The sequence below is a fragment of the Melopsittacus undulatus genome, chromosome 2 (assembly GCF_012275295.1).
Source record: "Melopsittacus undulatus isolate bMelUnd1 chromosome 2, bMelUnd1.mat.Z, whole genome shotgun sequence".
In the NCBI taxonomy this organism is placed as follows: Eukaryota; Metazoa; Chordata; class Aves; order Psittaciformes; family Psittaculidae; genus Melopsittacus; species Melopsittacus undulatus.
In genome coordinates, this window is record NC_047528.1 from 10,128,007 (window position 1) to 10,152,880 (window position 24,874).

At 38.4% G+C, this 24,874-nt stretch overlaps 1 protein-coding gene and 1 non-coding gene across 3 annotated transcripts in view; both read left to right on the top strand.

Annotated features, from left to right (window-relative positions):
• The first annotated feature begins 702 nt into the window (after nt 1-702).
• The window catches only part of CEP295 (centrosomal protein 295), a 37,272-nt gene continuing 13,100 nt past the window's right edge, over nt 703-24,874 (top strand). The window contains exons 1-17 of one of the 2 annotated variants that reach the window (XM_005149794.4): nt 703-834; nt 2,538-2,738; nt 3,924-4,048; nt 4,926-5,019; nt 8,488-8,601; nt 9,943-10,083; nt 10,863-11,046; nt 11,936-12,109; nt 13,037-13,261; nt 13,349-13,452; nt 14,869-15,081; nt 15,904-16,001; nt 16,128-17,151; nt 18,108-18,279; nt 18,407-18,559; nt 20,052-20,258; nt 23,345-23,451. In XM_005149794.4, coding sequence (XP_005149851.2) covers nt 727-834; nt 2,538-2,738; nt 3,924-4,048; nt 4,926-5,019; nt 8,488-8,601; nt 9,943-10,083; nt 10,863-11,046; nt 11,936-12,109; nt 13,037-13,261; nt 13,349-13,452; nt 14,869-15,081; nt 15,904-16,001; nt 16,128-17,151; nt 18,108-18,279; nt 18,407-18,559; nt 20,052-20,258; nt 23,345-23,451 — 3,444 coding nt within the window. In that variant the 5' untranslated portion in view covers nt 703-726. The remainder of the gene's footprint in view (nt 835-2,537; nt 2,739-3,923; nt 4,049-4,925; nt 5,020-8,487; nt 8,602-9,942; nt 10,084-10,862; nt 11,047-11,935; nt 12,110-13,036; nt 13,262-13,348; nt 13,453-14,868; nt 15,082-15,903; nt 16,002-16,127; nt 17,152-18,107; nt 18,280-18,406; nt 18,560-20,051; nt 20,259-23,344; nt 23,452-24,874) is intronic. The other variant, XM_031049595.2, reaches the window with a different exon arrangement.
• Nucleotides 24,588-24,671, top strand: LOC115946627 (small nucleolar RNA U2-19). Its single transcript, XR_004080679.2, has one exon. It is a non-coding gene; the product is annotated as a small nucleolar RNA U2-19 (small nucleolar RNA).

Consider the following 24,874-nt stretch of genomic DNA (forward strand, 5'->3'; position numbering starts at 1 on the left):
TGATGCTTTGTTTTGGGAGAGTATTTTCAGGGATATGCATGTTTAAACATCAAATAAATTCTTGAGGGAAGGGAGAAAATTCGGACTTGGCTGCTTATCAGGGTGAAAAACTATTTTTTCTTCCTTCTTGAACCAGTAGATCCTGAATCCACAGCAAAATTTACAGGGAAACAATGTTTGAAATGGCTGCTTAAGAAAACTTCAGTTACCATTTTTAGTGTTCTAGTGAAATGCTTGGCCTGCAGACTGTTGATGGAGTTTCACATCTTCAAGGTAGAAAACCTTGTACTGCAGTCAAAACTGTCAACAAACACAGTATCTTACAACTGCTATGAGAACATTTCAGTGTGCTAGCTTTTTGTTGGGTTTTTTTCATGTTTTGTTTAATGTTCCCACTTGTTGGGTGGTGTTCAGTATTCAATTTGCAGTTTTACCTGTCAGGTCCACAGTGTAGAATGAGAATGTAAAGCTGTTGCAGTTTGCTATATAGCATAATAATCAAAAGCAGTATGTTTGTGACTGTGACAAAGATGGTGCCAGTGTCATTGAGTACATTTGAAACAGACTTGAACAATTGTAGCTCATGCTCTTAAAGACTGTGATAGATTTGTAAGATGATGGCAATATTGGTTTGGATTTTTTTACCTGATTTACTTATACAATTTGTGCACGATTTCTGTTTTTCACGTTGTTCTCTCAGAAGTTGATTATTCAGCATTTCCAAAAATGAAGAGGAAAGTTGCGAAAGTTGGGCAATTGAGGCTTAGTCCTAATGAAGAAACCATGCTGCTGAAAGAAGAATATGAAAGGCGAAGAAAGCTGAGGTTGCAGCAGGTGTGTCTGTGGTTTTACATGTTACTTTATTTAGTGATGTAACAAATAATTTAGGAAAATGAACTGAAAATTTTATTTCATGTGAACTAAATCTCATGGTTGTAATATTCTAGAATAATAGAATCATTTAGGTTGGAAAAAACCTTTAAGATCATGCAGTCCAACCGTTAACCCAGCACTGCCAAGTACACCATTAAACCATTTTCCTAAGTGCTACATCTATATGTCTTTTAAGCACCTGCAGGGATGGTAACACCACTGCTTCCCTGGGCAGCCTTTTCCAATGCTTGATAACTGTTTCAGTGAAGAAACTTTTCCTGATCACCAGTCTAAACCTCCCATGGCACTGCCTGAGGCCATTGCTTCTTATCCTATCACTTGTTACTTGGGATAAGAGACCAGCCCCCACCTCATTACAACCTCCTTTCAGGTAGTTGTAAGAGAGCAATAAGAGCTCCCCTGAGCCGCCATTTCTCCAGGCTGAGCAACCTATATTTCATCAGCTGCTCATCATCACCCTTGTGCTCCAGACCCGTCACCAGCTTTGTTGCCCTTCTCTGAACACACTCCAGCACCTCAGTGTGAAGTGCCCAGAACTGAACAGAGGATTAAAGGTGCAGCCTCATCAGTGCCCAGTACAGGGGCAGTCATTTCCCTGGCCCTCCTGGCTGTGCTAGTGCTGATACTGGCCAGGATGCCATTCACCTTAGCTTCCTGGGCACACACCTGGTCAACATCCTCAAGAACTTCACCTCTGTGATGCCTTTCCAGGCACTCTTCCACTAGTCCTATGCCCAATATTGTATATTAGATTTCTGTTTAGTTTGTGAGTAACTTTTGTTTTCCTCATGTTTATTTACTACTAAGTGCATATTTTGCTCATTAAATTTCTATTTGTTAGATTTGCTGGAATAAATGTTCCAGAATTTCTTCTTCCCTACTAGCTTCCCAGTATCCACCATTTTTTTTTGTCAGTGAACATGCAGTTGTCTCTCTTTTGCTGGTGTGTCACTTGTGTGTCACCTCCTACAGTGTTCCAGGAGTTTTCACAGTGATCACACAGAAGCAATAAGACAACAGCTGCTAATATGGAACTTCAGAGGTTTCCTCTAGATGAACTGAATTGCTACAATTTTCATAGCTCAAAATGCTTTAGGTATAGCTCCTTATAGAATGTCTGAGCACAGTACTTTTATGTTCTGAAGAACATGTCTGTTCATCTTTCTGCTGTTTCTGTTCTGTTGCCCTGCTGTTAACACCACAGGGCTATTTCTGCATTTCTCTTACTCTTTTCTTAGCCTTCCTCTGCTTTGTCCTACACAAGCTGTTCCAGTCTTTCATATCCTCAAAAGATACATCTTAAACATGTTTACTGTGTACTAATCTTTCACCCCCTTGGGCTTTTTTTATATGTTGCATTGTAATAGAAGTCTTTAATAAATTATTGTGTTGTTTTTTGGGGAGAAGGATATTTCGAGCAGTTTTTGCATTTTATTTATCAGTTGTATGTTGCCTTTGGACTTTGACAGAAACATTTAACTATGACTAAGTTTATTATCTAACATACAAAGTTTGGGAAAACGGAACAGCAACTTTAAAGTATTTTCTGGACAGATGAAAAGCTGAAAAGAGGGTAGAGTATGTTGCAGAAAGACTTGCAGTAAAAAGTAAGTTGCTGACAAAACTAAATGCTGTTTCTGCAGGTTAGAGAGCAACAAAAGTATATCGCCTTACAGATAAGACAGAAGGTAAAGCAGAGGAGAGAAGAACAACTCCATCAGTTAGAGGAGGCACTGAGAGCTGAGTGGCAGAAAGCGCAGGAGGAAAAGATGAAAGCCTTAGAAGAATTTTATTTATCAAGCCTAAGGGCAATTGGCGAGGGTCACCGACAAGCCAAGGAAAATGTAAGTGAAACAGCTTAATAGTATTGTCAGAGAAATTCTGGATGCTCTAGAAATACCAAGATTGCAAATTTTTATATTCTTTATCTTGTGGCCCTAATACTCAAACCACCAGCTTTGAAGAATGGAAGCTTCTTGAAAATGTTCATGCTCTTTTTTTCAGGTATCATTGCACAACACCAAGATTTAAATGGTCTGGCAGGCGCGTTTGCTGAGGCTTTTGCTATGCAAACTTTTAGAGTTATTTGTGTTAGATTGTACACATATATGATAGTGTATATTTGTACTTGACTACATTCCACATGATGAATCATTGTCTCAAGTATGTCAGCCATATAATAACTCTTTTTATTTACCATGTGACAGTATCTTTTCTGTGCTTAGGAAAATACACTTTTTTTTCTTCACTGCTCAAGTGACTTGGAAGGTCTTCTAAGGGCTTCCAAGGCCTTTGCCTGTCAACCGGTTCACTTCTTAATTTTGCACCTATAACAAATTTACACTTCCTTTAAAATCCTGTAACTTGTGTAGGCTGTCTTTGAGAGATCACTGAGGTTGTTAGGTAGAAATTTTCCACAGATTTGACACTGAGCCAGGTTTATAGAAATCAGTGCAACAGATTTCTTGCATGGATTTTGCAGGCTAGCTTACTTGTGGAATTAATTGAGCTTTTAACCCAGGTCAAATAGCATTATACCTTTCCATACTTCAGTGTCCCTAAATCAGCTCTTTTGAAAACTCCTTTCTGATGGTAGGAGGGATGAGTTTGTGGAAAACTGTGGTACCAATGCCATAGGAACAGAGAACTAATCATAAATGTTTCTGGTTAGACGCAGTTGTTGTAGTTTATGACTGAAAGGTAGTAACATGTTTTCTCTTGTACAGCATTTGCTAAAATGGGCAAGTATGTTACCCTCTTCAACAGAGATGCAGAGAAAAGCTGAGGTTTCCACATTAATATTTGGTTACATTGGCTGAGGAATGTGGTAAATTTGCTGCTGGTGGTGGTAGAAAAGAGAAAAAGATGGCAGAGAAGGAAAAGCTATCATTTAGGGTATTTTTGCTCTAATACTGTAGAAAGTGATTTTGAGCTTGTGATTCTTACAGCAGAACTTAATTTGAAATATCACACTGATAGTTTGAGGAGTAAAACCCTGTATTAAGTGCTTGTGGTATTTTATTGTTAAGGAACCTGACTTAGAAGCTCTGGCAAAACAAGCAGAGGAAAGGAGACAACGAGCAGAGAAGAGGCATAGGGAAGCCTTGAAAGAGCAGAAGTACCAGAAAGAAAACTTACTTCGTGAGCAAGCCCGGTATGCAGTAACTCCCTGGTTTCATTAAGCACAGAGTGCATTTTACAGTGCCCCAACTTGAAAAGCAGAAGTGCTTCTTGTGTTGAGCTTTTTGAATCTTGAAATTGTATGGCTTAGGGAATTAATGCCGGTGGTCAAAGCTTGTGGGTTTTTATAAGAACTAGTTTTAAGAACAAGCTGGCCTTGCAGGCTCTCAAGGAACAGGAGCCTTTTATTTTTCTGTTGCTGTTTTCAGTTGAGATTGTTGGCTGACAGCTATTCAGTAACATACAAAATGCAATACTCTCAGGCAAGTGCCTGATGGAGAGTTACCCGCCTGAAAAAAAGGACTTTGTGCATTTGTCATGGTCTTCCTTCTTAGCATGTTTGGTGGTTTGGGGAGGGTTAGGGTCTTTTAGTTTGCTTAGGCTTAAACAGATTGGACCAAACTTTGGCTGGCATGGAAAATGAACTATGTCGTCTTGGGGACAGTTGCGCTTGAGTAAGAGCTGAGACCTATTGATTAAACACTTAATTTTGTCCACACTTGAGTAATTAAAGTATGTTTAAGTGCTGCAATGCTTCCTGAAAACCACAGTGAAAGGCAGGGATTTATCTTTGTTCTTTAGAGGCTTATGTGTATTAACATTTCTGCATTGCTGCAGTAATTTTCAAGTGCTGCCTTTCAGTGCAAGTTCACTTTCCAGTGTGCTTGCCCATTCCCATTTCCCAAGCATTCAATTCAAGTACAGCTGAATCTCTTTAGGTTTGCCTTTTATTTTGCACAGTCATTTTTTGCACACTCATTTGCTGTCATTGTTGCTTGAATTATTTTCTTTCTCTTCTCACTCTTTCTTTTTGGGTGGGGATGTGTGTTCTGATTTTTTTCTTCCCCAAGACGAACAAATGCACGTAAACATGCTCTGGAAGTAGAAAGACAAAGAGCAGCCAAAATTGCGAGCCTGCCACCTCCTCCACCACATCCTCTTGAGGTATGTATCCATGATTCCATTGTGATCACAATTTCAGGATACCATAGAATGTAATGATTATTTATTGCTTCGATATCCAGAATTGCTATTTGCATACATATGAGAGTGGTTTAGCAAAACTCAAGAAATTTACGGACTTATATATTAGTAGACTTCTTACTACCAAGCTTTGGTATTGGTTTAGTTCTTTTCTCTTGCTATGTATGAATTTTTATTTCTTGTCATCTGAGATCCTATTTTTGTGGTTAATATATCATTTAAGCTTTATCATGATTTTATTTTTATTTAATAACCACAGTAGTGCTAAACTGTACAGTGATCTTTCTCAGCATGGACACACTACCTCAACATTCTAGGTGATGTAACAGCTGAAAAGACACAGTACTATATAATACCTTTCATCTAATAACCTCAGTAATACAGCTCTCCATTTTAAAATGTAGAATTTCCTTCTCAGTCTATTTTTTGACCAGGGCAAGCAAGAAGACTTTGTTCAGGTTTCTCCAGGTTCTGATGCATTTGTGATTGTGTTAGATGATGGTCTGGTCAGTACCTGGCTAGTTTGGGTCAGGTGTCCTGTCTCTGCTTCCTCCCTGCTTCTTGTGCCCCTCCTTGCTGTTGAATCATGAGACAGAAAAGTCCTTGATTGGGGTAAACGTTACTTAGCAACAACTAAAACATTGGTGTGTTAACAGTGTTGTTCTCAGACTAAAGTTAAAAACAGCACTGCACCAGCTACTAAGAAGGAGAAAAATAACTGTTACAGCTGAACCCAGTTGCACAATCATAACTTCTTTTCCTGATAGTCTACAATGTAATGCATTTCCACCCATGAACACGTTGTTTACTCACCTTCTCAGCAAACATGATTTTAACTGGTTTTATGAGAGTTTGCAAACAGCTGAATTTTCTACAGTACCTGGGCTTGCTTTTAATGAATTCATGCTTTGATAATGGCAAATGGAATCAACAATTCTGCAGACATGTTGGATTTTTGTTGAGGAAAGATTGCATTGTTTAAATGTAGCACAGCATGTCAATGTGATTCATGTAAAGACTAGCTGAATTGAAGGTTTTTTTCCTAGTTTTCATATCTGTAAGGTTTTTAATCCTTTTGTCATAGGCATATGTTGCTGGAAGGGCACAGGGTGAAGAATAAAGTTATTTTCTTGGAAGAGTAACTGAATGTCATGTACTGCATGGGGTAAATGGGAAGTAATTGAAAGATCAGAGATGATTAGAGCTGTGGCTTATTCCCAGTTCTGTATAGAGAGAGAAAACAAAAGATGTTAACTGTCAATTTTAAGGGGGAGGGGGGAAAGCTGGGGCTTTGTCTTGCAAATGCATGACTCAAAAGGCACTAAATTTGAATTGCTTAACTTTAAATCCTGTGAATTACAGCAAATTACAAGGTCATCTGCATAAGCATGCTTATTTTCTTGAATCAATTTACATAAAGAGGTTATTAAACATAGTTATAATCTGATGCTCTGTTGCAATAACAATTGAATAAAATTTCATAAAATGGAGCTCAGACAGTGTTCTTACTTACAACATAAGGAACATTTTCTTAATATACCGCAGTTATTGTTACTTTACAAAAGAAGGTTTTTTCCTCTAGATATCTTGCTTTTAGGAATTGAGGTCTTATTTAGTTAGCCCAACTGTTAAGTTACTTAATTGAAGTTAAACTGTAAACACCAATTTCTTGACAAGTGTCACAGACTTTTTATGAGTTTCATTTTTTTATGATCTATAACAGTTATATGTATTGGAAATGCAACCCCCAAATGTTACTGTAATCTTTGTAAGTATTCATATTTTTCATTTCATGAGGCATTGCTGCTCCAGTTTTGCCAGATTTTAGTATAGAAAGATTTACTTTTCTTGGAGGAGGGACACTTGCAAACCTCTTGATGGAAGTATGGATGACTTCTTAACTGCAGTGTTCTGCTGCGAGGTGTCATGCTACAAGTATTATTTTTTTCAGCCTCCAGTGTAATTCTTGCATCTTCCCAGCTCTTGAATAGAATTCTGGAGATGTGATTGTAGTTATTAATTAGTGATTTGTTAGTTTCACATCTTATTTAATAGTTCAGAAGGCTGAGGTTTAATTACACGTTCAGAAAATAACACGGTATAGGTCAAGCAGTTGGTGATCTGGCTAATGAGGTTTAGCCAGGGGTCTTGCCTGTTTTAAGAGCTGTAATCAGTATCTACAAGCATTTATGTTAATTTTGTTCTGTTAAATTACTATGATATATTAATTAAAAAGTTAGCAATTTTTAAAATAGCATTTTGTACAAATGAAAGTCTTGGTGGGGTGCTTTTATTTGTACATACCTTTTTTTCTTTCCTACTAGAATTTCATGCATTTGCTTAAGAACCATTAAAATAAGCTACTGATGTTCTGTTGGTAAGGCTAAAACTTAGTTGCATATCATAGAATTCTTAATGTAAAGACTTGAGTCTGTACAGTCTTTCTAAAATAACAAGAGATAATCAGTGCTGAAATTTGAAATGCTGAAATTTGGAATGCCTCATCTTGCTTAGAAAGAAGCTTAAGATTCCTGAGACTTGATGCTGCTCTTTGTATGTGTGCATTTGTTTATAGTCATGTTGGCTTCAAGCCCCTCAGGCTATGGAGCTTGCTGGTTTAGTTAATGTAAGAATGATTTTTAAGGAGAAAATCTAGGGAAGAGGAAGCTGGGAGAAAATAAATCAAGGAGATGTTAGAAGCACAAAGGCAGCTCCTACAGAATACTGCTTCCTAACCTAGCTACCTTACCAGAGAACTTCAGGCTGAGCCAAAGAAGAGGGAAGATCTGGTTGCTCAGTGTTTAAACTCTTTAGCACAAGAGTAGGAATGTGGTAGTGTACCCAAAACTGTAAAAATGCGAACAAACCCAAAACAACAAAACCTTGTATTATCTGGATACTTTTCAGTGAAGTTATGGAAAATGCTCTTTTCTCTGGCCAAATAATAAATTGGGCAGAATAGTTCTGAGTTTTGTAAAGAAAGTCAGTATTTGAGAAGTGTTATTTTGCTGTTCGGTATAATTATATTGAGGGTCTGTGGTTGCCCGGCTTTGAGGTGAGTGTGACAGCTGTTGTAAGTGGGCTTTGTAGTAGTGCATCAAACACAAGTGCTTTTAAAGTAAGGTACTGATTTTGAAACATTAAGGTAGAGCTCTTGAAATGTCAGTTCTTGTGGAAGAGCTTGCATTAGGCATCTGGATGCTCTCAGTTATTAAGCCCTCTGGATCTGCCTTGTGCTGATGTCTTTTATTAGTTATTAAATGTATGTAAAGCTTTAAATAGATACTTTCAGAAGAGAAATCAGGAAAGAATGGGGGGACGGCTTTCTTTTAATACTGATTTAAAGCTACAGATCATTTGTGTTCTGTTCAGTTGCTTTGCTATTGATACTGTTCTCTGATACAGCTGTACTTGTACTTTTTGTCCTAGAATTTTGAAGTGAAAAAGGCTCCTGCAGTGAAGCCCTGTAGTGCTGACAATTTTTCTGTTACACGTTACCATATTTCTGAACCTTATGTGGACAGAGAAGTGGATGGAGAACAGGTGATTAACTCCAAGTATTTGTGATACATCCTTCCATAGATCTTTCTTGATATTGCACAGAGTGTCTGGATACCAGCAACTCTGTCTTCTAGAACAGGTTGAAAAATAAGAATTTCTGTATAGCAACCATGTCAAAACTTACTGATCAGAATCTGAGATGGGGAGACTTTGTAAGACCTTTTTGTGTGCTCATTCACTCGTCTGATCATGTATGACAGTCCCACATGAACAGTCCTCTAAGGAGGTGAGTAAGGAGATGAATTCACCAGACTGGCATGACATTGGACACCCAAATCTGCTGTGTGGCTTATGCTAAATTAATAGTTACAGGAGCCCTGCTTTTTCTCTCTTTTTAACTATGTACTCCCAGTTTTGCATTGTATTTGTATTCATCTGTTCATGCAGTCAATGGTTTTGACTTACCAAACTGGCAGAAGTCTGACTGGGGAAAAAGAATGATGCCAAATGGGAAAGTTTGCTGCAGTTTACAATAGACTCAAACAAAGGCCAAAGTTAGAAGGGTAGGAGCTGGAAAGGCAAGAGATAGAGCAAGAGCTTAGCTTTTTGAAGTGATTTTTGAATTTAGGCAATGCTATTTAAAAGTAAACCAAACAACAGTTTGGCTTATTGTTAGTGTGAGACCATAGTCTGAGTGCCTGTTCTGGATCAGCACTCTCAATAAATTTGGTTTTGTATTTTCTTAAGTGCATTTATGCAGTTTTAGGTTTTTCTAACATTTGAAGGGCTAGACACAAAGACTAAGAAGAGACACTGTAGTTTGCTCAGCTTTGTCATGGAAAAATCTAAAATGTTATTTTTTGTGGCCATATTTATGTGCAATGACTTTTTTTCTTACTTAAGTAAATTTAATTGTCATGTGTTAGTAAGGTTTTTCTTAATTTCAGATGCTTCTGGTTTCCCAGAAGGGAATTTAAATGCTTCTGGATTCCTGCTCCCTCCCCACCTTGTTTAAAACAAATCCATGAAGATAGAAATAGTCAATCTGTAATATGAACCATTTTATTGATTTTTTACCTTGTAATGCAGGAAAAATAGCCACTCTGTTAAAAGAGATCATACAGACGATCGTCCCTAGTACAGCTTGAAACTAGAGCACTTTGACACCTACACTTGTGTAAATACACATATTTTTTCCAAAGGCTAAAAGCTAGTTTGGTCCTGCTTGCAACCAAGAACTGTAAATCTTTCAGGGTGTTCATATGGCATTCTGTGTCCCTTTTAAAGTGCTTTTGCTGCAGGATTATTCCCTTATTTATTGTTACATATGCTTTAGAACTATTACAAAGAACTTCATGCACTAAACTATTGATTGACTGCCAGCCAGATGCTCGGTCAGCTGCTGAAGAAGAAGGAAAACGTTTAGAGGAACTGCATAGGGAGACAGAAAGGGAGAGAAGAGAGCAGCTTGAAAAGGCACATGTCCGAGGCAGTCACGCCTTGAAGAAGGTCCATTTGGCTCAGGTAGGTGAAGTAGTTGTGCATGTTTTTAAGGTCAGAATGACCATTATTAACAAAACTGTATGTAGGTGATTAGCAGAGGAGTTACAATTACAAGGGGCTAATTGATGGGCTAAATGGAGTTTTCAAAATGTATTAAAAACACCATCAAACTCCTGCCTAGTTTGGCTATCTGGAAAGAGGCAGAATGAAAGAACATGCTTTAATTATTGTTATCTACATGTTTGGCAGCCCTTAGCCAGTTGGTAATAATCACGTTAAACTTTTTTTAATAGGTGATGAGTTCTACTTTTCCATATAAGCTTTAGTTGGAGTCGGTTATTGTGTGTTTTTTGGGGAAAAAATCAGTTTATTATTAGGAAGGCAACAGTTTGCTTTTATTTTTGGAATGCTTTTCAGTTTGTTTTACGTAGACTCATGTTCTGTTAGTGTGGAAGTCTGGAATTACTGGAATTGTTTCCTTTAAGAAGTAAAAACTGAACTGGTGATAAAGGTCTTTGTACTCAAAGCTATGCTTTGAAATCTGTTGTATTGTTGTGTTACCTTCACAAGTATTTTTGGAGGCGAGAGATAGCTAAAGCTTCATGCTTTTTACTTGATGTGTGTGTTTAAAGGTCAGATACAGCCTTCCTCTGAGGAAATACCTTCTCCCTAGAATAAAGATAATTTTAAATTCAGGATTAAACTAAATTCATAGTAACCAAGCGGAAGTGTTTTATCAGTCCTGATATATGGTTGTCTGAATGTGAACACTAAAAGTTTGTTATCCTTTATATTTGAAGGACAGGGAAAGGCTACTGAAAGAACTTGAGCAGATGCAGAACATGGATCGGATGCGCAGAAGGCGGATTGTAGCGCAGATGCCACCTCAGCTTTTTGTGCCTCCATACAAACGTATGGAAATAAAAGAGGAATGGCAGAGAGAGTTGGAGTTTGCATTTGAAGATATGTATAGTGAAGACAGGAGTAAGTAATCTGTTGGAGGCTGCTGAATCCAATAGCCCAGTGGAGGAGAGGCTGCTGTGGCTGCCAGTTCCCAGGCTGGCTGGTTCCCAGCTGGTAGCAAGGCTGTGTGTGTATTCATAGTAGGCACACACACAAACAGGCTTTCAGTATGTGTACACCCAGCTGGCCACACAAGCCCTTATATACCCATATGCACACATGCATACAAAATAGATGACTTCTCACCCTGGAAAACAGCTAGAAATGGATTTAATGAGAAGATGGCACAGACTTCCAGGCACAGTGCAGGGACATACATGTGTACTGACTGGGCCCTTTTATTCCCGTATTCTGATATTTTTCCTAACACTTGTTCCTCCCCAAACTAACTTGATCCTTTCCCTGCCTTTGGTTCCTCCCCTAAATATTTATAATAAGCATATAAGCTCAAGATGATCTTCCCATGTGTCCCACACCCCTTATAAGCAGTAACCCCCTCAGATCATGGGAGAACTCCTGTTAACTACTCTCAGTATTTCACACCCAGACCGTGCTGCAATACCCCTGTGAGCAGCCAGGACAGGGTGTATCTTTTCCCTGACAAAGCTATTGGGATCCTCCTGTGTGTAATTGTTCCTGTGTGCTGCTCTCTGTCTAAAGATGATGCTTTTATCACAAACACCTTTATTTTGAAAGACATAGTGTATTCTGGTGGAAAAGCCTGTACAATTTGTGAATTAATGGGTAACCAATGATCTCAACAGTCTTGAATCTTCTATTTTGAAAAAAAGAGAGATAATTGAATTAAATCTTGTGAAAGAAGCGAATTATTATTTGAACTTCTAGGGATTTGCAGTGTTGTTGGCATTTTATTCCAACTGGTAGTTTTATGTTGTGATCTTTTCATTAGAAATGAAAGAAGACCTCATTTTGCAGTTTGAACCACAACCTCTGCCAGCCCCTTCTGATAGATCTCAAGATAATGACCTTGATATCTCTCTGGAGCACGAATCAGCTTGTGACACTCAACCAGAATCTGCCTGTGACACTCAGCCAGAAGAGAAGGTCCCCAACAAATCAGAAGGTAAACCTCTTAAACTCTAAACTTAAACTTTTGGTTGTATAGTAGAAGAGAGGATACTTAGTTTTAATATATCAAATCAATTAACTGTAGTATTACCTAAAATGTCTGTAGTACATTCCTTGAAGCTTGTGAAGTATTTCAGTATTCAGTGGTTTATGATGCTTACCACTGATGCTTTAATGATTATGAATTTAAAAATTATGACTTGTTTTTCTAATATTCTTCAGTTTATTGGTATACTGAGAATAACTTTTAATTGCAAGAACTACATTGTTAGCCTGAATTATTCCTGTATAATTAGTGTAAATCATTGGATGATGCTGGTATGGGAACTTCAACAGTTTTCATTTTGTGTTTTGAAATATTTCGAAGTTAAAGCTTGACTTTGTATGCAAGTCAGCTTATTGTATGTCTTTTATGTCCAGGTTTGTAATTAAGTTGATCCATGTTGTGAGTAGGCTGCGGTGGGTACATGTGTTGCGTGAACTCTTGTGGCATGTACAGGGTAACATGATATGAACACGAAATGCATCGGTGAACTTGCTATTCAGCCAGGTGTTTCTACCACATCCTTTTGGTGGCACAGGCCATTTCTTGGTGTTGCATTGTGCCAATACAAAGGAGAGGGCAGCAGCATCTAGGTGAAGGGTGGCAGGGGAATGGTACTACTTATTTCTGCAACAATATGTTTAGTAGTCTGGCTGTGGAGCACTGTAACTAGCTTGGCCCTCCTTTTATATCATGCAGAGACAAAGTACTGCTTTTTTCTTGCAGGTAAGAGAAAACACTGTTAAACTTTTGAACTTCATAATATGAAGCTATTTTTCCAACTGTGCAAGCAATTAAAAACAACAAAAAAAGAGGTTTTTTGTTTTTATGTAAAGATGCGCATTACCCAAAACTGTCAACAGCATATATTCTTTATAGATCATGAAGAAGCAAAAACTCACCAACTCCAGTCAAAACTTGCCTTAAAGAAATTGCTGAACAAGATTAGAAGCCAAAAAGAGGAGTGGACATCAAAAAGTGAAAAAGATACTCAAAGTGAAGTTGAGACTATTGAATCAGGCACAATTGCTAGTGAAGAGAGACCATTGTGTGATTCAGAACTGAACTATGAGCAACAGAAAAATACAGTTTGTGAAGCCAGAGGTATGTAGTACATACTTGCAGCAAAATTTGTGTAGGAGCAAAAAGACTTGGAAGATTGTGATTACAGTTAAATAACATGTATTTTAGACTCTGTGAAAACGTTGGATAAGACAGTTGCAGCTGAAAATTCAGTTCTAATCCATCCTCAAGAGCAAGCAGCTAAAATCAGAATGCAAGAGAGACAAAAGTGGGTAAGTGCATGCATACTCACTCCTATCTCAGTTATGGTGTAAAAATAGTGATTTCCAGAAGTCTAAAAATGATTCAGGCTGTACAGCAGCTGTAGACCTTTTTCACATGCTTGTGGCACTTAAAACTTTTACTGTAACATTTTCTGTACTTCTGTGTGTTAACCATTTTTAAATGACAGAGCTGGGATGTAGAATAAAGAGGAAAGAAACAGTTTCTTACTATTTTACAAGTGCTATAGGCAAGGGATGCAACACTATGATTAAATTTGAATCCCAATTGTAAATTAATATCTTTGCTTTTGGGAAGATGTAGTCAATAGTACACAACTCTGTGAAAACTTTACGAACACTGTGGTAACATAGGAAGGTCTGTGTGATTGTACTTGGAGTGACAGGAGAAATTTACAAACCTTGAGTATTTTGTGTGGTTTATTGTTGGGGTTTTTCAAGGTGTTTTTGGTTTTTGCATTTTCCTAGTTAATTATAAGAAACTCAGAATCTTATGTCTGTGGAAATGCTACATCTATTGAGAAAATAATAACTTTATGTTTGTGTAGAGTTTAAGTTCAGAAATTCAGGAAATAGAAATTTTACAAAAGTAGTATTGTTTCGTGGGGGGACGGGGGGAAAGGTAGGAGATGCTCTGTGAAAGTGTGGTTACTTTCTTTCATGTTTTCTCCCACTTTGCATCTGCCCAGGGTTATGTATTGCTGTGTCCACATTAACTGTTCTCAGCTCTGGCTTTTTCTCTAGTTGCTCTTCCTGACATCCCCATTCAGGCTGACTCATAAAAGGCTGTTGTCCACTTCATCTTTCCCAGTACTTGGACATTTTTCCTCGCTTCCATTCTCAAAAGCACATATGCTGTTGCAACACATTGATCTAAGTGATTTGTAGCTGATAGGTACATGGGAAGAGAATAAAAATAAACAAACCACTTCAGAGGTTTATGGAGTGCTCTGAAAGTGGTTCTACATTAGCTATTTCAGGAGTTTTGGAAGGTTTGAATTAACATTTAAATGTGGTGAACTCTTGATGAAAAGCTCTATAAAATGCAAAGTAGATTTTGAATTCACTGTAAGAAAAAGGCTTCTTTTGCAGTCTCTGGAAAATTATAATGTACCTTGAATAGTTAGGTTCTATCTTCTTCATTCTGTTAATTTGAGAACAGATAATACTGTGATGGTAAATGGATTCAGGGACTCTTTGAAATGTCTAGCCAGTAAAACAAAATAGTTCTGGTAAACTTTGGAACTACTTTTAAAGGCCTCTGACAATTCTGAAATGCCTTTCACAAGCAAGAGGATTTCTGCTGTAATTGGAACAAAGCTTTGTGTATGATGTTTATGTGTGAGCAGTCTTTTATTTCATTATCATTCCATTCTGCAGATTGACCCTCATTTTTCTTCTCAATAGAACAAGCAAATAGAGAAACAGAAACAGGAACAGCTGGCCTTGCTTCAACAAATTGAAGAAGAGAGAGCACGTTTGGAGGCCGATCTTCTTAAGATCCAAATACAAACCTGTTTGGAGAAAGCTAAGAAAAAAAGAGAAGAGGAAGAGCAAGGGCAGCTGGTACAAAGCCACAATGTTCCTTCTCCAGAGCAGCTGAACAAAGTGGAACATGAGGTGAAGAATGATAGAAAATTGTGTGTAGCTTTTTAATTATCCTTATTCTAAAAATCAAGAGCCATTTGCTGGTTTTAAATCACAGCAATCAGGAAAATCAGTTTTTATTTCTTAGGCTATGAATCAGAAGTTCATACATATAAAAGCTTCCTTTTGTTTGCTATAGAAGCTTGTATTTCACATGGTATCACTGGACTTCCAGTATTGGATTGTCTTTGCATAGTCTCAAAGGCAGCATGTCTGTTTAAAATACCTGTTAGTAAAATGTGCTTAGAGTCATAATATTAATGCATGTGCATGTATCCTTTTCCAAGAAGGAAAAAAACAACTGGGGCATGGGGGAGAACGACAAAAAGACCTCACCTCTGTGGATTTGTCTGTCTAAATCTCAAGCAGCTACTTAAAGGAGATGAATTTATTGAGGATGTTTAAGGAAAGTAACCATTTTTTTAAAATCTTGAATCATATGCACAACATCTACTCATCTGAGGATCTGATTGCCTTGAAAATGCAGCTCTGTTGGATCATTGCTCCTAGTTTACTACTGGGTACATTTACATCTTTGAGCTAAGCTGCTGTAAGCACCATTGACTTTGATGGTGCATGCTACACTTGCCAAGAGTGACTGTAGCTGAAGGCCATCTGTTCCAGAAACTGCTTTAGCCTCACTGCCTCGGGCTGAAAGCTCACAGACATCAAAGGGCTGTACAGAGTGACTTCTGTAAACTTAGGAGAAATAACATACAGCTGAAGGTTGTTGCTTTAATAGTTTTCTGTGAGTTATTTGTATAAGTGCAATTAAAATTGTTTTATTTTGATTAGGCTGGAAAGAGTACAGTGCCAGAACCCAGGAGTCCTGGAGAAGACAGACATTTACAGATGATCCGTAATTACCAGCAACGCCTTCTACAGCAGAATAGGTACATTGCTTTAGGAAATGGAAGTCTGAGTTGCCTGTTTCAAAATAATCTGAATTGCTTTTATTATTGAAATTGCTGTTTATCTTTACACCACTCTAGAAAGATTTGTGGTTTTGTTCTGTTCAGGCTGCACAGACAGACCATTGAAGAAGGTAGAAAGCATCTACAGGAGTATCAGAATAAACTGAAACAAAGACACTTGTCTGCTGCAGCACCTCCAAGCTCTGTGGACACAATTCATTTCAAGTCTGTCCCAGAAGCACTTCTACAGAGGCAAGGAGTACAACCCACAGAGTGCCAGTCACCTGAACAAGTACATGCACAAGAGCTTGCACAGTTGCTACCTGTGTTTTCAGGACCATTGAGTATGTCAGAAAACTCATCTTCACAGCAACATGAAGAGCAAATGCATAACATTTGTCCTGGCAAACATGTGCAGTTTTCAGAAGCATTGAAATTGAAGCACGGAGAGTTTCACTTGCCTTGTGACCGTCCTTCACAGGAAGGAGTGGGAATATTGGAAACCTCCAGCTGTCGTGTCAGAGAACCACCTCAGTTCCAGTCACCATCAGGATTAGTCATGAAAGATGTTGCATCAGTGAGAACACAACCAGAAGCACGAGTACAACATGTTAGATTCATGTTGCCTGCAGAAGACTCCTCTGAACCTTCAGAAGTGGTGCACTCTAGAGAGTCATCTCACCATCAAATAGAGACAAAAGCTAGAGAAGAGTCTCATGTAGTTCAGGCACCCCCAGCTGATTCTTCGGTGTGTCAGCAGGGACATGCAGAGACCACTATCAGAACAAGCTGTGAACAACCCCTCAATCTTTCTGAACCCGTGACTTTATCTCATGAGAAATCTAAAGCCCAGGGTGTTGGGGAATTCTTGGTATCAAAAACGGGAGATGCATCTTTATTAAATTATTGTGGTATCCTGAATTTAAGGGACAGAGTCTTGGCCTCATCAGAAAGCATCCAAGCTCAGCAGAAGTATTTGAAAGAATTGCAAGAGCAGCTAGATGCACAAAGAGAAGCTCTTCTTTCTAGACAGAAAATACAAGAACAACTACTTTTACAGAAGCAAGATAAACTGAAGGAACAGATGCAGAGACAGCAAGAGGCTTTGAAAGAATTACTGAACAGACAGGTGAGCTTTATGAATGTTTTGCATGGCGAATCATCCAGTAGGTGATCAAACTTGTGAATGCTACCAATTAGCAAAGTACCCCGTGGAGTGTTGACAGTTTTAGGTGATTTACCATAATGAAAATTTTAATTAGGACTTGCAATTTGCAATCAGTAGTTCTCTTCTGCGAGCCCCAGGAGCGCCATTCTCTTCAGTCTAACAGAAAGAGTATGAACTATGCTTGGTCTCTGAACATAATGCCTGTTGAAATGGTTATGTTGTCTGAAGTATCTACAGGTAGAGTTTTCCTCAGCTCTTTTATTAAAAATACTTAATAATGACTCAAAGGATACCAGAAGCATTTTAAATAGACCCTTTTTTAAAGTTTCTCTTCTTATGTGTACCTGTTAGGAATGTGGTTTGGCAGCTGCACTCCTGATGTGTAACCTGGCTTGTTTCTGGGTAACAGAAGAAAAATCCAAATATATTTTTAGTTCTAGAGAAGCTTCTTCTGTTCCCTTCCTGGTTTAATTCTGGGTTGGGTTTGTTTCTTTTGGTGGGGGGAGGGGGTTTAAACAGAAGCCATCTTAGAAAAATAGCTTCTGGCCATAGTCCCTGTCTGTTGCTTTTACAGCCTCCAAGCAGCTAAAATTCCTGAATTCAGGAACTGAAAAACTAAAAGCAACATTTTCAGGAATTTTTCCTCTTAAAAATGCAAAATATTCAACTCTAACAGAGACCTTAACAATGTACATAATTCTGTTTTAGCAGATGAGATTTGTAGAGCTGAATAAAATACCTGTATGCCCAAATGTTTGTGTAAGCTAAGCAAGTCCATCCAATGTCTTGCATACTTGAAGTACTTTCTCAAAATGCTCAGTATTGTTTTTCATGGAATGCACACACAAGAAAATGCTGGCTAGATAAGTATAAATATGGCTGTATATACAGTTGCTTCCCCTTCCTACCTTTCTAAGGTGAGGCATAGCCGTGCAAGTGAAGAAATGACAGAGGCACAAAAACCTGACTGGATTGATAGAACTGACTTTTTCCAAGTCTCGGAAAGCTACCAGCAAGAGAATTGTGGCAGGAGTAAATTTCATGGAAGTGAAATGATTTCACAGTACATGGGTCCAGCTGAGCAGACTGGTAAGGCTGAATAGTATTTCTCATTATAATATTTCTCATTTTGCAGTTGAGATGGAGTTCTCTGTCATCTCGCCGAGTTAATTTAAGATCTGTGCATTATTGCAGCTTGCAAAATTTTGTTTTACAGAACAGTCTGAGAAAGTTCTATTTGGAGAACAGAAATGGAGATCTTCCAAACCACCTGTGACAAAAGTCAAGCTAGGACTTGTTTTGGAACCACATGAACTTAGTGTTATACCAGAAGTAGACACACCGAAGAGTTCCAGCATTTCTTTTGCAGGTAAAAACATATATGGATATAAAAATATATAATAAATGCTGCTGTTCCTGAGAAATAAAGCTTGGAGGCTATTTTCTTTTCTGAGGAGTAATTGAGATGATTATGAAATAATAGCTGGTACTGTTGCCTTGTTTTAAGGTAAAATTTTTATAGTAGCAAAGTGAGTTAGAGCTGAGAAGAGCTCATCCTATTAATGTCTGGCTATAGAAACATAAAACAAAATTCTGCCAAGGACATGTAATTCCATGACTGATGTTTCCTCTTGATTTCTCTGTTGTGCAAGGTGTGTTAATAGGCAATTGTACAATAATTGAGCAGAGAATGACCAGAATTGATGGCCCACTGCAAGGTTTTGCTTTTGAGCGTACTATGAAAGTGAGTGTGAAATCTTTTGAAGGAGTTAGTATCAAGTTTTTACAGAAATTTTTGGACCAACTTTTTAGGGATTTTTTTCCATTCCAGACCAAAAACACTCTTTGTAAAAGTTTTGGGGAGGAACTACACAAGGCAGTTGTTTTGTAAGTCTGCGTGCAATGCTTCCTAATTCTCTGTAAAACCACATTAATTAAATAGCTACAACAAACTGACGTTTTCTAAATGTAAGCATTTGAACTTAAGTCTCTTCATAGCTAAAATTTAATGCATATTTTACAGAAGTTTTACTACTGTGCCAGTGTTCTGTAAAGGGCAAAGCAGAGCAGTGCAAGTAATTATAGGCCTGTCAGGCTGCCATTCATCTGAAGTAAAATAATGGAACAGCTGATATGGGGGCTTTTTTAATTAAAGCAAAGTAATTAATGCTGGTCAGCATCACTTTCTACACATTAATTCTTGTTGGAGCAATTTGCTCCCTTGATTAGGCAAGTTTTGTTGGTGAAAGTTTTGATTGAAGAATATTCTCAAAAGCACTTGGCTTAGTGTTACACGCATTAATTAAAAAAAGGATTAAAATCAAAATACATCCCCAAAAAGTTCTCTGAAATACATCCAGTGGAGTTCTACAGGGAATACTCATTTTCTTGATAATCCTGTGATGATCCACAGGTGATTTATTCTTATGGAAGCTATTAGAAGTTGAACTAGAGTTTATTACTGGATTGAGTGGCAAAAAAGCCATTGTGTAGGGCAGGCTGGGGAGAAATCATGAAGCCAGAGCAGAGGAGTTCTGTTGTCTCTGGATTTGGGAAAAACAAAGTTTTGGTGGGTTTGCAGTGTGAAAAAAATCAGTTTGAATATTTTTTTTAATGAAATATTGTAGTTGAGCTAGGAATTATTTTGGGGAAATCTGTGACCTCTGTAATTTTTCAACCTGTATAATCCATAGGCTGTAATGCAGAGGTTTCTACTGACCTCGTATGGCTGTTAAAATGGAACATGGTGCAGATTCAGCAGGTTATTTCTGTAGAATAGAATTTGCATTTTTAATGTTCCTCACACAATGCAAACCACTGCATTTCTATACCTAAACTGATTACAAATGTTTTAAATTCAGGTAAAACGGATCCTGTTGGTGGAGAATCTTCTCCTCTTTCAGCCACTGGGGAGTTTTCATATGTGAAACATCACAGTTACAAAGAAGGCAGGAGGTTACCTTCGAGTATAACAAACTCCGAGGAACAAATCTCCAGTGGAAGTCCAAGGCCCAGTAGATTATCACAAGAGGTGCTGCTGCTGACTGCTGAAAGTTCACACGATTCAGGTGAGGAAACCATCTTTCTTCAAGGAATTTTATGAATGCCATTCAGCACTGCTAATTTCACTATTTACTTGTAGCATATGACTTGACCTGTTAAAGCACATGTAGTGCTATTTAAATACTGTTCCAATTTTTAGTAAAAAAGGGTGTTTTAAGCATGGGTGTAATAAGCATGTGTCTCAGAATGATTGAGTTAGTATCATTTTTTTTTGTGTTCCATTACTATTCTAGTAAAAAAGTCCATGCAGCAGTCAGCAGTTTCTCATCCAAGGCACGTGCTTTGTAGAACTGTCTGTTAAGAAACTTCTTTTGTATTACCTGGTTGCTCTGCTCTTACCAGCAGAGTCCTGTGCATGAATAGGTAGCAAACTGCTGTGGAAAGCCACATGTGTCTTCCTCCCAAGGGTCACACCTTTGAGGATAGGCTGTGTCCATATGGGACTATGTCTGATTCTTTAAATTAAATCAAGGTGTTTTGGTTATTGAAAGAAAAAAGATGGTTTTATTATTAAGTGGTTTGTGAATGTTTCAGGTTCAGATGAGAGAGGCAGTTTGATGGCATAAACCTGATTCCCTTAGAAAGTTAGCCTGGAAATAGTGACAAGATTTGAGATATACATCTCTTCCACAGTTCTCCTTCATTACTAGCAGGCTTGTCTCTCTTCATTCATCTTTAATGGTGCTGTTGAGCCATGTTCCAGATATGATTATCTCCATATATTGCTGCCATATACAGATGTTATTCCAAGCATCATTATTTTTTGTGATCCAACCTAACCCAAGATTTCAGTTCATTTTTAGTAATCCCAAGTATTTGTCCATAGTTCATTATTTTGACAGACTGTCTTACCCATCACCAGATGTGCAAACTGCATCTTTTTGTTCGTCTACATGGTTGGATTTGGGCTAATCCCTGTTTTTATGTTGTCTTCACTGAGTGGTTTGTTAAGTCTCTTTCAAATTGCACCCTAAAATAATTGCTGCTATTTTATTGCAGTTGCTGTTGGGAAAGGAAATGTTTCTGGCTATTACAGGCTCAATTCTTAAATACAAATCCTTTGTCACAGTATGGTGGCCAGGAGGTTAAAACATGAAAGTCCCATGTGGATGTCAGGAAACTAGGAGGAACAAGAGCCTTGCACTGTTATTTACAAGGGAGAAGATTGACAAACCCTCCTTTACGAATCACTAAATACAGCTTTTAAGGATAGTAATGCAATAAAGTAATGAGATCTGAGCATGTTGTGTTTTTAATTAAATAGTTTGGTTTAGAGCATGCAATTGCTACTGTTCATCCCTTATATTAACATCACATGAACAATGTAGGTTATTACAGTATAGTAATGAAACATTCGTAGCATGGCTCTCCATAGAATTTATATACAGGAGAGGACTGAATCTCGTATGTATCCTAAATTACTACCTGTCATGCTGATATCCTTTAGAAAAAAATATCTTTTCTTTCAGAAATATATCTAATCTTTATGGAAAGGTATTGGGAAATGGAGGATTCATTGGAAGCTTGTTCCAGCATTTAAATTTATTATCAAACTATAAAAGAAGTGTCTGACAGCCATTTCTAGCTGCTGCTTCTTATTATTACTTTGAGTTTAGAAATCTTTTGTACTGTGTGGCTTTCCTCCTATAGAGATATTTAAATACCAGTTGGGGATATGATTGCAGTTTTCATGCTGATTCAAGGAATTTTCTTCAAGACCTTGCTCATTTTCAGGATCCTCTGCCTCCTGTATCCTGCTCCAAAGAAGAGGAGCAGACCTGCAGTGTATAATAGACTCAGTCACGACTGCTGCATCCAGCCGGGAGCTTGTTGCTACCTGGTTCTTAAAGCTTTAGAGTTCTTTCCTGTGCACCTGAAGATTATAGTCTTAGTCTTAGAAATCTAAGAGCACAGTCTAAGCGTTGTGTGCTCTTAGATTTATAATTCTATCTGTGCTGGCACAGTGTTCAACAGATACAGCTTTGCAGGAGGTTGGGATGTTTTTTAATGCTGCAGTCCCACTGTGTTTCTTTACCATTCTTCCACTCTTCGTATAATTTGCAAATTCTGTTGCCAACAGCTCTGTTTGATTACTGCCCAGAAATTATTAGGATCACGCCTGCTAGAGCTTCTTAGAACAATTGTAAGCTTGAGGGGGAAAGAAGCTGTTTGAGGAGTTTGAGCTGTTTGTCTTGTACTTTTTCCTAGAAGTCTACTAGATGATAGTGGCTATAGGAAACCTTAGATTTCCCCCTGTCACCTACCCCAAATGCATTTCAAAATGTTTAATATTTACAGAGATACGTAAGTATCACATCATGTAGATACTACTGGTATGTCTCAGAGGAAAATTCTCCCACCTTTTTGTGTATAGTAGGAAAAATGGAACAACTAGACTTTGCAGCTATTGCATTTTTCTCGTGCTGATACAGTGCCTCCTTTGCACAGAGATACTGATCTTGCACATAAAAGTAAGAGCATTATGGCAAACGTGATTCAGATCTGTGGTAGTAGTCGTAGGATCATAGAATGGTTTGGGTTAGAAAGAACCTTAAAGCTCATCCAGTTCCAGCCCCCTGCCATGGGCAGCAACACTTTCCACTAGACCAGGTTGCTCCAAGCCCTGTCCGACCTGGCCTTGAACACTGGCCATGCTATAGTTCATTGTTTCTGATGTACTTAGGATGTCTGCTTTTCTTTGTAATTGCTGTAATGGTAAAGGGCAAAAGATTCCCCTCAGCCCCGTTAAATAATTGCAGTAATACTACCAAAGCCATGTTTCATACTGCAAAGCCAAAGCATGAGTTTCTGGCTCTTCCTGTGTGCTCTGCAGCGAGCAGTCATGCTTGTTAGAAATTTTAGGAAGTCTGGTCAAGGAGAACCACTGGTTGCCAGTTAAATTGGTGGTACAGTGGAGAAGGAAGTAAGTTGTAAGTGAGAAGAAAGTGGTAAGGATGAGCAAAATCAGTGCGGATAGTGAGAACAGCGGCAGTAGAGTATTGGTGCCATCTGGTGCTCAAATGAAAATTGCCAACTAGGAACTCTAAAGTTACTTTCCATTCCTTACTGCTTCTATTACATTTGTGTTCAGACCAGTCCCAGGATTCTCAAGTGGCTCAAGATTCACCAGTTCTTGCTGCTGAAGTTGGAGAGGGAGTGACAGCACGTTCTGGACCATCGTTCAGACTTGATAATACGGTCAGTCCTAACAAAATAATCGTATAATATAACTTACTCCCTACTTTGCGAGAAAATCTGTGTCTCATATTGGGAAGATAAGACTGGGTGCAGTATTCTAGAGGCAGCCAGAATAACAAAGGACCAAGTGAAGAGTTGTAATCACTGCATTGGATCTACCACCCACTGTATTCCTGTTCCTACAGCACTGGATGCTGTTACCCTCTTTCCTGCCAGGGCATACTGTGGGCTTATGCTCAGCTTGCTGTCTGCCAAGACTCCTGGGTCCTGTTTCAAGGGCTGGTCCACAGGCAGGCCCAAGCTTCGCTTGGTGTGTGTAATTCTTCCTTCCCAGATGCTGGACTTTGCATTGCTCTCACTAGGTTTCAAAACATTCCTGCAAGCCTAGGGTCATGAAGTCCTTCTAGATGTCATCCCTGCCAGTTAGCATGTTAGATGGTCCTCCCACCTTAGGGTTACCTGCAAATCTGATAAAAGCATGACATCCTTCTCTGGGTCATGTCCAAAGGTGTGAAAAAGGACAGGTCCCAGGACAGAGCCCTATCGTACTCTGTTCCCCACCTCCAGGTGGAGTGTAATGCTTTAATCACTGTCCTCTGAACCTGACCATCCATCCATCCAGGTTGTGACATCCAAACTGGGATAAAAGAATATTGTGAGAGACAGTGTCAAAAGCCTTACCAGAATTGACACCAATAATACCCCCTGCTCTTCCCTCACCAAAGATCCCATTGTTTTGTCAGGAGATTAAAATAGTATTAAAAATGCTGTGTGTATATGAAATTACTTTTAAATGTACATGGTTTATATGTTTATATAAGGTGGTATATAATGAAAAATGTAGAAGAGTTGCTTAGATTTTTGTCTTGTTTTCTCAGTGCACATATTCAGAATTTGGAAGAACTATTCACATCTAACCCTCATTCTCTATTCTGTGACTTTGTAGAGCTTACCTCAGAATTAAAGAAGAGAATGTTCTAGGATATTTTGTATATTTTAATTTACTTTCTTAAATTATATTTTTAAGTCAATCCCCTGCATGTAGAAGGCTCAGTATTGCAAGTACATGTAAAGCTCTTGGGTTTTTCCATGTATTGCATATGTGTCCCTCTGAGATCTACAATTCTACTGAAGTAGGTCTGTGATGAGAAATAGCCAAATCTGACCACCAGAAGATAAAACAATCTTCCAGGTGTCATGATTTGTATATAGTTCTGAGAGGCTTTATAACCTTGTGTGTGTGTGCCTGTGTGTGTGTGTGTATGAGTCTGTGTGTATGTGTGTGTTGAGGGAGGGGACTGTTGGGGAGTGATGTGTCTGTGACATGTGGTGTGAATGGTTTGTACTGAGCAATGATGAACCTGTATTTGCCTGACTGTGCAGAACATGAGGGCTTCTACACTTGAACTGAGCTCAGGATAAA